General features: G+C 34.8%; 1 protein-coding gene across 2 annotated transcripts in view; it reads right to left on the reverse strand.

The window, feature by feature from the left end:
* Positions 1 to 14,263, reverse strand: part of STXBP5L (syntaxin binding protein 5L) — a 381,827-nt gene that overhangs the window by 85,574 nt on the left and 281,990 nt on the right. The window contains exons 18-19 of one of the 2 annotated variants that reach the window (XM_059922135.1): positions 9,249 to 9,400; positions 7,186 to 7,257 (exon numbers count right to left, since the gene is read on the reverse strand). In XM_059922135.1, coding sequence (XP_059778118.1) covers positions 7,186 to 7,257; positions 9,249 to 9,400 — 224 coding nt within the window. The remainder of the gene's footprint in view (positions 1 to 7,185; positions 7,258 to 9,248; positions 9,401 to 14,263) is intronic. The other variant, XM_059922136.1, reaches the window with a different exon arrangement.

Genomic DNA, 14,263 nt, shown 5'->3' on the forward strand with positions numbered 1-14,263 from the left:
TTCATTTCCTGCCTGGAGTATAATATTGGCCTCCCAACTGGTATACTGGCTTTCATTCTTTTTGGCCCCACAATATTTTCTTCATTCAGCAGTGTGGATAACATTTTTAAGATATAAATCAAAGCATATCATTTTCTTGCTCAAAACAGAATTTCTTATAATTGCTTTAGAAGTTTGTATGATCTTGTCCCTGCTCATCTAGACATCAAAATCTTAACCCACTTTCCCTCTCAATCACTACACCCCAAGCCTCCTTGACCTTCTATTTCTAGAAGATAGTTAAAGTCCTTAACCACCTTAGAACCTTCATTATAAGCTGTTCATTCTGCCTGGAATACACTGCTCCCTGCCCTTCATGTGCCTAGTTCTCTTTTAAAAAATAACTCTTTGAGGTTCAACTGACATATTTATAAAGTATTTAGTTTGATAAATCTTGAAATATGTATACCCTTGTGAAACCATCTCTACAATCAAGATAATAAATGTATCCAAGAGTTTCTTTGTGTCCTTTTGTAACCCTGTCTTCCAGCCCTCTCCATATCAGCCCCTTCCCCATCCCCATGCAACCATGGGTCTGCTTTCTGTCACTCTGCATTAGTTTTCATTTCCTAGAATTTTATATAAATGGAATCATACAGTATCTGCCCTTTTTTGTCTGGTTTCTCTAACAATGTAAGACTCATTATTTTGAGATTCATCCATGGTATAGCACATATCAATAGTGCATACCTTTTTATTACTGCGTAGTAAATCACTGAACAAACATACGAGATTTCTTTATTCATTTAGTTTTCGACGGAGACTTTAGTTGCTTTAGTTTTTGATTACTAAAGATATTTGAATTTTTGGCTGCTATGAATGTCTTTGTATGGATATATGCTTTCATTTATCTAGGGTAAATAACTAGATGTAAAGTGGCTAGGTCATATTATAAGTGTATGTTTAAATCTTTAGAATCTGCCAAATGGTTATACCATTGTACATCCCCACCAGTAGTGTGTAAGAGATTCTATTTCTTCTGCATTCTTGCCAGTACTTGCTATGATCAGTCTTTTAAATTATAGTCATGATAATGGATGTATTATTATATCTCATTGTACTTTTAATTTGATTTTCTTAATAATGAATGTTTTTGAGTATCTTTTCATATGCTTATTTTTATCACTATATTTTCATTTGTGAATTATTTATTCAAATCTTTGGCCTATATTTTTATTGGGTTGCTTGCTCATTATTGAGTTCTGAGAAATTAAAAAATGTATTCTAGATACAAGTCCTTTATCAGATATATGCTTTGCAAATATTTTCTCCTAGTCCATGGCTTAACTTTTCTCTCTCAAAACAGTGTCTTTTAAAGAGCAGAAATTTTTACTTTTGAAAAAATCCAATTTATCCATACGTTTGTTCTTTTATGGAGCATGTCATTGGATATTATCTAAAACACTTTTGCCTAACCTAAGGTAACAAAATTTTTCTCCTTTCTTCCTAGATTTATGGTTTTAGGTTTTATATTAAAGCTTATGATCCATTGTAAGTTAACTGTTAAAAATATAGTACAAAGTATTGATCAAAGTTATTTTTTTTACAAAAGGACATTCAATTGTTTAAATATCATTTGTAGAAAAGACTATGCTTTCTCTGCTTAACTACCTTTGCATCTTTGTAAAAAATCGGTTGTCCATATATGTGTAGATGTATTTCTAGAGTCTGTTGAGTTCCATTGACATATTTGTCTTTGGACCAATACCAACCTGACTCAATAACACACTAATTTTTAAAAAAGTCTTGAAATTAGGTAGTGTTGGTTCTCCAAGATTGTTCTTTTTAAAAGCTGTTTTGGCTACTCTAAATCCTTTGCATATCTATATGGACTTTAGAATCAGTTTGTCAATTTCTATTAAAAAGTCTGCTGGATATTTATTGGGATTGTATTGAACTATGGATCAATTGGGAGAGAACTGATATCTTAATAATATTGAGACATGTAATTTTTCATTTTTTAAGGTCTTCTTTAACTTCTCTCAGAAATGTTTTCTGGTTTTCAATGCATGGGTCTTTCACATCTGTTGTTTAATTTATGGCTAAGTGTTGCAGGTTGACAGAAATAAAATTGATTTTTGTATACTGACCTTATATCCTGTACTTTGTTAAACTCACTTACTAGTTCTAGTAGCTCTTTCGTAGACTTCATTAGATTTTCTTCATAGATGATCATGTTGTCTATGAAAAAATGATGATTTAACTTCTTTTCCAATCTGGATAACTTTTATTTCTTTTTCTTGCCTGACTACACTGGCTAGAATCCCCAGTACAATGTTAATTAGAAGCAGATGTGAATTTTACATATATATATATATATATATATATATATATATATATATATATATACACATATATACATATATGTGTGTGTGTGTATATATATATATATATATATATATATATATATATATATATATTTTTTTTTTTTTTTAGTCTGCCTGGTGGGAAAAAAATAGGCACTATTCCCTTTGTTTGAGTGTTGGGTACCATTTCCTTTAATCCTTTCAGATGGTTCTTTACCTATCCCTGGGTAGCTACATCATAGGTATGTGTTGATCTGTTGGAGGAGGAAACTGTAGATCTCTGGGATCCTCTCTTTAGGAGCTGTAGCTGCTTTGGTTTCCCCAGTTTCTCTTCTCAGCATAAGGAGTTGACTGGTTTCCTCTTGGGTTTCCCCTTCTCCCTTTGCTGCAGTCTAGAAACTCTCTCAGGGCAGTAAAGAGGTATGGTTATAGGGTTCACTTCTTTTGTTTCTTATCTGTCAGAAATTACTGTTCTTCATTGTCTGATGTCCCATATCTTAAAAAGCACAGCTTCATTTATTATGGCTGTTTCTGGTTGAGGCAGGATGTTAAATCTTGTCCCTGTTACTCTACCTTGGTCAGAAGTGTAAGTTCAAAGCTTTGTCTGATTCCTTCTTATCTTGTAAGGATTCACTTAAATATTTCCCCCTCAGATAGGCCCTTCCCTAACAACACTCTCAAAAATAGGTCCAACTTTTCCACGTCTAATTTTTTTCTTTCATAGGATTGCTTCCTTTTTTCAACGATAATTGTATATCTATGAATTTCTTTATATGTTTTCTCTTATAAATTGAGGGAAGAGACTATAATTATTTCATTCATCATTATATATCTACTGCCTAAAAAATGTTCACACAGAAGATGCTAAATAAAATATTTTTTAAATAAATGGACTTTTCCCATTTATTGTTTACCATAATTTTTGCCAGTTTTCGTTCCTTGAGGCATTCCTCTTATTCTTTGTTTTACTCCTCCTCCATTCTTGACTTTCTCCATTCATTTTTTTAAAAATAAATTTATTTTATTTATTTATTTTTGGCTGTGTTGGGTCTTTGTTGCTGCGCACAGGCTTTCTCTAGTTGCGGCAAGTGGGGGCTACTCTTCATTGCGGTGCCCAGGCTTCTCATCACAGTGGCTTCTCTTGTTGTGGAGCATGGGCTCTAGGCTTGTGGGCTTCAGTTGTGGCATGTGGGCTCAGTAGTTGTGGCTCACGGGTTTAGTTGCTCCGTGGCATGTGAGATCTTCCCGGACCAGGGCTCGAACCTGTATCCCCTGCATTGGCAGGCAGATTCTTAACCACTGCGCCACCAGGGAAGCCCGCTCCATTCATTTTTGAAAATGTTTATTTGCCTCTCTTTGCTAGTTTTATTTTCCCCTTTTCTTTCAATTTTTCTTTATGTTTCTGATTTGTGTTTCCAGGATCTGTTATGACTCCCCACACTCTGAACAAACTATGCAGTGAAAGAGAGAAAATGTCTGTAGATAGGATGGAAACTTTCCAAAGGATTCCCCAATGCATAACTAGAAATTGATGCATAAGCACCTTTTCTGACAATGTTCTACCTTAAGCATACCTTTCAAACCTCCTTTGTTTCAAATGGTATATTATCAATTTTTAACTAGCAGAATTTGTCATTATAACAAGTAGAAAGAGCACTAGGTGATGAGGCAGCTGACTGGATGTTAGCCCTAAATTCTTCCATAGATTTGTTGTATTCTGGAAAGGTTATTTAACCTGTGACGTGGTTTCATCTTCTATAATAATAATAATAATAATGTCTAATATTTATAGAAGTGCAATTACAAACACTAATCTTGAAAAGTTCCAAAAGTCTCTAAGGGGAAAGTAGGGATTATGATTTTTACTTTATATATGAGAAAAAAGAAACTCAGAGCAGTTAAATGACTTGCTTAAGATTATAAATGTAATGAGTAGTCAATAAGAAGAAAAGGCAGAACTTGATATAAACCTTCTCACCCTATGTCTCTTTCTCTTTCCAAAGCATTTCTTTGCATCCACAAATCAATCATAGTCCTGTGGAAGACACAGAACATATTTTATGGCCTTCTGAGGACTTGATTTTACTCCTGTCTGTCTTGACACTTTAATTCTTTGTTTAGAAGAAACTATGATTTCTTTTGCAAAATTCCAGTGAACCCAGAAGCCATGTCTACTCTCATTTATCAAATTTGAAAAGTCCGCTGGCTATTCATGTGAGCAAAAAGAGTCTCCTGTCATGCTCTATCTATCTCACTACCATCATCGACTTGCTGAGCTGGGTGTAGAGGATCATAACAATTTTAGATATGGTCTTCAGGTTCTTATCATGCATTTATAAAGGTAGAGCATATGCATAAAAATACAAACAAATCTAAATACCAATTAAATGGTTCAGACACTACTGTGTAGAAGCCTGTACACCGTAGGCACTATAGACATTTAAATTAATTAATTTAATTAATTAATTTAAATTAAGGAATTGGTGCAACGGGCTCTAATGGCAGCAGGAAAGGTTTACTATAGGGAGTGAAATCTAAGGAAAGTTTCCAGAGAGTTGCCAGGAGAGTTTCACTTATAAGTAAATTATAAGTGTAGTAAGATACATACACTGGCTTAAGAGGAGTGTTTTTATAGGAGTAGTAGAAAATTCATTTGAAGATGCAGATAAGAATTATATTTTAGAGTACCCTGAATGAAGGTTTAAAATCTTGGCTTTTTTATTCTGAAGGCAACATAAGATTATTGAAGTAATGACCTTTAACCTTAATATCATGGTTGATACTGTAGAATTCAGATTAACTAAGAGCCTGCTTCTTATCCTCAGTATCCAACTTCTTTTTACTATAAAAGCATTACGTGTTTATTATAGAAATACCATAAAATACATTAAAAGAAATTTATAAAATCTACAATCTCATGTTCCAGAAACTTTTTCTATCTGTACAGATGGATGCATTCTCACACACACACACACACACAGTAGGGGGATTCTACCTTGAGAAGGCTAAACTAGGATTCTGAAGTCTGAGTATGTGTGTTAAACCACCTGGAAACTATTTTCAGGAAAGGTTTTGGCTGATACCGTTTAGGTGGTAGGGGATGGGTAACGAAGAATAGTATAGGGGAGAGGTCAGCAAATTTATGTGAGGAGCAAGACAGTAAATATTTAGGTTTCATGGGCCATATGGTTTCTTTTTTTTTTTTTTCAGGTGGGCAATTTTTTTTTTAACATCTTTATTAGAGTATAATTGCTTTACAATGGTGTGTCAGTTTCTGCTTTATAACAAAGTGAATCAGTTATACATATACATATGTCCCCATATCTCTTCCCTCTTGCATCTCCCTCCCTCCCACTCTCCCTATCCCACTCCTCTAGGTGGTCACAAAGCAAGAGCTGATCTCCCTGTGCTATGTGGTTGCTTCCCACTAGCTAGCTATTTTACGTTTGGTAGTGTATATATGTCCATGCCACTCTCTCACTTTGTCCCAGCTTACCCTTCCCCCTCCCCGTACCCTCAAGTCCATTCTCTAGGGTCCATATGGTTTCTGTTGCAACTACTCAACTCTGCCATTGTAGTTTAGAAGCAGCCAGAAACAATATGTAAACGAATGAGTTTGGCTGTGTTCCAATACAACTTTTATGGAAATTTTAATTATGGAAACTAAAATTTCGTATAATTTTCAGGTGTCAAGAAATGTTATCATAATACCTAATAAGTTTCTGTTTTAGTAACAGCAGAAGCCAACACAGATATGTGTTCTATCACAAGGCACCAGGAGTAGAGGCGGTGGGAAGCACTCAAAAAGGGGGTGCTCAGAGTAGAAAACTAGAGAATAGTTCCGAGCAAAAATAAGTCACCCTCTACACCCCAGAAAAATTTTAAGGCTTTCACAGGTATTGACTTCCTGTAGCTAATGGAACACAAAATTTTAGGTTCTTATAAGTGATGTCATTCCATTAATTATGTACAAGCTGGTGAGGTGAGGTCTGAAGAAATTCAGGATACAAGCAACAAACATGTATGTGTCCATATATATATTTTATACAAATATGAGATCGTCTTATATGTATTAAGTTCTTTTTAAACAAACAAACATATTGATTAACATATTATATACATCTTCTCATGTCAATAAATATTCACCCATAATATCACTAGTATCATGTGCACCTCCAATCATACCCTCACTCCCCACTCTTTCTGCACCATTTAATAGAACATCTGACACACCATCTTCAGATTTGCATTTGCTACCATGGTAAATGTTAATATTAGTGACTTTTATTTGTGACCTTAATTCCCCAGTTTCAGAGTGTTTGTTTCCTAAAATCACTATAGAAATGTGTGTTTGTATATTCTATTTTAATGAAAAGCATCAGAAATGCTACCTCTAAGAAATCTAATTACATTAGAAAAAGCAAGTATTGTGTCCTTGGTTATAATAATTTTATAAAATGGCCAAAGGCATAAGGTTTCCAAAATAAGCATTCAATTATTATTGATGCTAGAATATCAGGTTTATTATTTACAAGGACACCATGGCTCTTCCTCCTCAAAACAAAAGACAATGGCTCTTGGACTAATAGCACATGGTACACATGGTTTGAAATAAACACTGAAACAATGAATATGGGTAAATGGGTATATGATATAACTATTTGAAATATTTATATAATTTTTATTAAAATTATCAGGTTGCATTTCCATAACAAAACAAAAATTTGCATGCATGCTGAATGTGTTTTTAAAAACACATTACTGAGCACAGATATATGGATTTAACTCAAGCATTATGACTTTAAAAAAAAGCTATTTGCCTAACCTTTATAGAACTTACTCTGATAGGAAGTACGGATCCGTTTCGTTAAATCAGGATAAAAGTTAGACAGGCCACGCATGCAAAAGTTGTCTTTGGAACATGCCAGAACACCAGCATCAGCAGCAGGCAGAAGAAAGAGAGAAAAATAGTCTAAAGTGAAAGGAAGTGATATCATACCAGAATCTAGAACAGCCAAGATGAAGAAATTGCAGCAAGTTTAGGTAATCAAATTAGAAAGGAGATATTAAAAAAATAAATCAATTAGAAAGTGAGGTGATAGATGAATGATGAGAACGCTGTAGTAATTTTATTCAGTCAAATATCTTATAAAAATAAATGGCATATTTCTCTTTATGCTTTTTACATAGTAAACTTATTTAGCTTATAAATAATATGTATGTTACCTCATAAATATAAAAATAGTTGTCTTTAATTTTCAGTATTAACAAGAAAACTTAGGGATTTTAGTCTTTTTTTTTAATAACAAAGTGAGTACTCACTATATATACTAAATACAAGCAGAGTTTACAACTTCATCACAGTTTTTCCTAATTTTAAAGTCATTAAAATTCTGAGCTCTAATCATAATTTTTGAGGCTCAGTAAGTTTAAATTAAATAATAATTGTATTACCCCTGTCAAAATATACACTTTGTCATCCCACTGTGTATATCCAGCAAGTAATTAAGATGCTGTCTTAGGATTCACAGCTTTTCTGATTGAATTAGTGTTTCAGCATGCAAACAGTGCCTACTATCCCCTAACATCTTTCTCTCAAGAGTCCATGAACTTTCAAAAGTCAACTTTCTCTTTCTCAATCGTGAGGGAATCTCATGGTACATTCATGCACAATTTTTCTTATTCTGCCTTTCTTTCAAAAGCCAGTAGTGGTAGAAGCAGAACCTGTCTAATTTTACATTGCTAGCACTCATAAAATATTGCTAAAAGTTGAGATCCCTAAAAAAATACAAAGAAACTCCAGGTTCTGAAGGAGAACTTTTGTGCTCCTGAAAAGGGTCTAAATTAGCAATTTGGAAAGGGTTTAGGTTTACAAAAGAAAGATTAACAAAGAAGGAGAATTTCAGTATATCAAGTAATTTTTCATTAGTCCAAAAGGAAACTTCATTTATTACCACATTCAGATGTTAAATTTGGCAAATTTGCTATTTAGAAAATAACACCTACCATAATGTACTCTTTTTACTTTAAAATAGTCTTTACGTGGGTATATTTAGTAAAAGTGTCAATATTCAACTGATTATTTTAAAAAACAGTAGAAAATTTTAAAAACTGTATAAAATAACACATAATACTATAGATGCAGTTCCACCTGCAAACCTTTTAGCTCAGCCGAGTTTTTACCAATTAAACTATGTCAGTGGACAGAAAATATACAAAATGTTGGCAATGTTTGCAAAGCCAACTATTTGGATATAAACTGAAATTTTAGTACAACTTTGGATAATCTGACATATCGAGGTTTGGCATTATATGTAGAAAGTATTTTGGCTTGTATTTTAGTAACTTTATATATTTTTCTTTTATAATTTGTCCTGTCAAGAAAAATATCATCTTTCATAGCATTTTAATAATGTTTACTGCATTTGTGAAAATACCTCCAAGAAAGTCACCATCCAACAAGGAAAGGTGACAGCCAAAAAATGGAGTTAATTTAAAAAATTAAAACTAGTGAATGACCTTAAGTTATATTTTTAAAGCTATCATATATTAGAAGAAAACTATCCCAGTTAACACAACCATTGCAAGCAGCTTTTTCAACTAGAGAGTCTGATTTTCTTAGCATTTTTATATTTAATACCTTATTTTTTGTTATTTCTTAGGAATTCAACTTAAGAAACTTGAGATCCTTCCTAACGTTAACAACAAATTGAAGTTTAAACACCTCCTTTACCCTTTCAAAGATTCTTACTATGTTTCTGACCAATTTTACTTACATGGTATTGAAAATTATGTTGACTTTATATTGCTGTGCATTTGAATAGCATCACAGAAGAAAGACAAGAAATCTAAAGGTAAGAAAACAGGTGAGCTAATCAAGTTCATAATGATCTTATCTCCTACCTGCAATGAACTGCTTGTTTTTTCGAGGAGACCGTGGTTGTCGTTGGTATAGGTCACTTGATCTATATAGGTCAATGGTCCCCATGCTTAACAGTACTGTCTTCTGTATAAAATCCACCACAGCCAACCCATTGCAGTTCCCAAATGCAACTCTGAGAGAAAAAAAAAAAAAATGCAACTAGAATGTATTACATCAACCATCATTATTTTTATCTCTGAATTTAAAAATAAATAAGATTATTGGAAAGTAATGCTTTGGGGTTGGGTAAGTCAGGCAGTGACTGGTGAAAGTCAGGAAGGATATGGTGCCTTTACATAGGATAGGTTAACCTTATATAATAGCCATGACCACTGCAAAAAATAGGAATGACCTGCAATCATATTTTCTAATGTATTTTATCATGTAAGTAGTGATTACTCAACCTGCTCTTTAACTTGATTTTATGTTTTTACAGACAAATCATATAAAATCTTTTTGCTATGAAGGGGGGAATAGATCAAGAAATGTCGCACTTCAATAGCTACAGCTGCTTAGGTGTGCAATTAGGTGACTTTTTCAAATGATAATTATTAGGTTCCAAATTAATTCTCTTCTTAAACAGAGTGTATATTTAACACGAGATTTTACATAAAGATTAACTTCATATATCAAAGGTTTTGACACCATAGTAGATATGAACAGAGATCTAACTCATTCACAAAAATTTAAAAATTTCTCAATCTTTGTTCTTTATTTTGTCCCATTTATTAAAATACAAAGGCCATTTGATTAATTTCTTAACTAAATCTCCTGAAAAATTAAAATGGATCTCCTAAGCAGGCATTTTGGTCACCTTAACAATTGGCATACACTAGACTCTCTTTTTTCTCCATTTACAACATGCCCTCTAGCTGAACAATTGTAAATCTGCTTTTTGTTTCCTAAACAACTAAACATAAAATAGTTGTATAAAAGTTGTTTTGCTCATTTTATATAATTCCACGTTGTTTTATTACTTAGATTGAATATGATTGACAAATCATCTGCTTACTCTAAATCTAGTTATTTCTATTCCAACATATTGCCTTCCTCACAAAAAGTGAAAAGTTTTGCTACCATACTAAAGTATTTGATATTTTACATAAAGTTCTACATCTTCCAGGAAGACAGACTCTGGAAAGTTGGAAAAAACATTGTTATAAAAGTCAGACGATCCTATCTCATCATTTATAGGTTATGCGACTGAGAAAAATTAATGAATCTTGTGAGGCCTTAGTTTCTTTACTTTGTAATGAGAATTATAACGCTAGATTTATCTAGTCCACAGAGCTTTTATGAGCATCAATTCAGAAATGTTATTAAAGTACTTTGAAAATTTTCCACACAAAAGTAGAATTGACCTTAATATTATTATAAGAAGTGCAATATTATACATACTACATATTGTAGCAAATTAATATCTCTAAACTTTTAATGTTAAAATGTAGTTAATTACTTCTGCTTACAGGTATGAAAGAATTCCCAAATGCAGTACTGAGAAGAGAAAAAAAGGCAACTGGAATGTATGACACCAACAAAAATATTTTTCTTTTTGAATTAAAAATAAGAATACTGGGGACTTCCCTCATGGTGCAATGCTTAAGAATCCACATGCCAATGAAGGGGACACGGGTTCGATCCCTGGTCCGGGAAGATCCCATGTGCCGGGGAGCAACTAAGCCTGTGAGCCACAACTACTGAAGCCCATGTGCCTAAAGCCCATGCTCTGCAACAAAAGCCACTGCAATGAAAAGCCTGTGCACCACAACGAAGAGTAGCCCTCACTCGATGCAACTAGAGAAAGCCTGCATGCAGCCACAAAGACCCAACGCAGCCATAAATAAATAAGCAAGTAAGTAAGTAAGTAAGTAAGTAAGAATCCTGGAACGTTATACCTTAGGTTTGGGGAGGTTAGGCAATTGTTGAAAAGTCAATATGGATACTGGATTTAATCTCCTACCTTAACTAGGAAGCTGAACAAAATATATTAAACGGCAGTTTTCACATACTGGTCAACAGGCAACATAGAATAAGATGAGAGAAGGATAACAATCGAAGTAAACTTTAGTTTAAACTAAGTGTTCTAGCTTACTGAATGGAGAGATTTCCCAGGCTAGAGCACAGGAAACTTCAACTCAAGGAGAGATCAGAAGTCTCACCAAACCGAGGAGACAGAAATCAGAGTCTGATGTGGCAAAAACAGAATTTATGAGGCAAAATACTGGAGAGAAGAGAGCTGCATAGATAGAATACACCAGAGATTTACAGAACGGTTCTCTTGAAATTTTGTCTGGGTACTGATCTGTGCATCCATGTGAATAAACTACCCCAGGTTTGGGAACAAACCACCAAAAGGATAAAGCAGAACAATTCACAAAGCTCATACAAGGCTGAGAATATTTCATGTCACTACCAGCCAAACTGCTGAGATCTCCAACTACATGGGAAAACAGATATAGGGGTGTCACTTTAGTAGTGGGAACAAATTAGCCATAAACTAAACTAAAGGCTTTTCTAGACCCACCCTAAAAAAGCTTAAAAACAATGATTCTAAGTAACATAACTTCCTTCCAGATAACTATCTATTGAAAAGAATCCAACAAAATATCACCATAAATGTAAAATTCACAATGTTAACTATATGAAAAGTAGTAGGTATCAAGAAAAAGACTGATAACCAGAGGAAAAAAGTAAATCACCAGAAACATACCTAGAAATAAAACAGATGATAAAATTATCAGAAAAGGATATTAAAAATGCTTTGGAAAATATATTCCAGATATTCAAGAAGGCTGAGGAAAATATGAATGTGATAAAGTGAGAATTAGAAGATATTAAAAAGACTCAAATTTTGAGAGATTATTTTATCATTTCAGATATATTTTTATCTGAATATTAGACATCATAGCAGAGAAGAATAGTGAACTTGAATAAATAGCAATAGAAAATTTCCAAAAAGAAACATGAGAGAGAAGAAAACCCCAAAGCATCACTGACCCCTGGGACAAAATTGAGCAGTCTAGAATAAATGTAATTGGAGCCTCAGAAAGGAAGATCAGCAGAAAACATATTTAAAGCAATGAAGCCAAATAGCAAAATGATAGCCAAACTTGGTAACAGTAAACCTAAAGATCCAAGAAACTCAAAGGATCCTAAGCAGAATAAACATAAAGAAAAATACATCATCACATTGTTGAAAACTAGTGATAGAGAAAAAATGTTAAAAGCAGCCAGAGAGAAAAGATATATTTCCTACACAGAGGCAAAGATAAGAATGATGAAATCTACTCCTTGGAAACTACACAGTCCAAAATGACACGACATCTTGAAAGCAACAAATGATAATAATGGGTCAAAATAACATTCTATACTCAGCACATATCTTTCAAATGGTGAAATACAGATTTTTACTCATGAATAAAAATCTGAGGGAATTAATCACTAGGAGACATGTACTATAAGAAATAATAAAGGAGGAGATTGGTTCAAGATAGCGGAGTAGAAGGACACGCTCTCACTTGCTCTTTCGAGAACACCAGAATCACAACTAACTGCTTCCTGTCCAATCATCGACAGGAAGACACTGGAACTCACCAAAAAAGATACCCCACATGCAAAGACAAAGGAGAAGCTGCAATGAGATGATAGGAGGGGCGCTATCACAATAAAATCAAACCCCATAACTGCTGGGTGGGTGACTCACAAACTGGAGAACACTTATACCACAGAAGTCCACCCACTGGAGTGAAGGTTCTGAGCCCCACGTCAGGCTTCCCAACCTGGGGGTCCGGCAATGGGAGGAGGAATTCCTAGAGAATCAGACTTTGAAGGCTAGTGGGATTTGATTGCAGGACTTTGGCAGGACTCAGGGAAACAGACTCCACTCTTGGAGGGCACACACAAAGTAGTATGCACATCGGGACCCAGGGGAAGGAGCAGTGACCCCATAGGAGACTGAACCAGACCTACCTGCTAGTGTTGGAGGGTCTCCTGCAGAGACGGGGGGGCAGCTGTGGCTCACCAAGGGACAAGGACACTGGCAGCAGAAGTTCTGGGAAGTACTCCTTGGCATGAGCCCTCCCAGAGTCTGCCATTAGCCCCACCAAAGAGCCGGGGTAGGCTCCAGTGTTGGGTCACCTCAGGCCAAACAACCAACAGGGAGGGAACCCAGCCCCACCCATCAGCAGACAAGTGGATTAAAGTTTTACTGAGCTCTGCCCACCAGAGCAACAGCCAGCTATACCCACCACCAGTCCCTCCCATCAGGAAACTTCCACAAGCCTCTTAGATAGCCTCATCCACCAGAGGGCAGACAGCAGAAGCAAGAAGAAGAACTACAATCCTGCAGCCTGTGGAATAAAAACCACATTCACAGAACGATAGACAAGATGAAAAGGCAGAGGGCTATGTACCAGATGAAGGAACAAGATAAAAACCCAGAAAAACAACCAAACGAAGTGGAGATAGGCAACCTTCCAGAAAAAGAATTCAGAATGATAGTGAAGATGATCCAGGACCTCGGAAAAAGAATGGAGGCAAAGATCAAGAAGATGAAAGAAATGTTTAATAAAGACCAAGAAGAATTAAAGAACAAACAGAGATGAACAATACAATAACTGAAATGAAAAATACACTAGAAGGAATCAATAGCAGAATAACTGAGGCAGAAGAACGGATAAGTGACCTGGAAGACAGAATGGTGGAATTCACTGCTGCAGAACAGAATAAAGAAAAACGAATGAAAAGAAATGAAGACAGCCTAAGAGACCTCTGGGACAGCATCAAACACAACAACATTCACATTATAGGGGTCCCAGAAGGAGAAGAGAGAGAGAAAGGACCCAAGAAAATATTTGAATAGATTAGAGTTGAAAACTTCCCTAACATGGGAAAGGAAATAGCCACCCAAATCCAGGCAGTGCAGAGAGTCCAATACAGGACAAACCCAAGGAGAAACATGCCAAGACACATAGTAATCAAATTGGCAAAAATTAAA

The sequence above is a fragment of the Balaenoptera ricei genome, chromosome 4 (genome assembly GCF_028023285.1).
Source record: "Balaenoptera ricei isolate mBalRic1 chromosome 4, mBalRic1.hap2, whole genome shotgun sequence".
In the NCBI taxonomy this organism is placed as follows: Eukaryota; Metazoa; Chordata; class Mammalia; order Artiodactyla; family Balaenopteridae; genus Balaenoptera; species Balaenoptera ricei.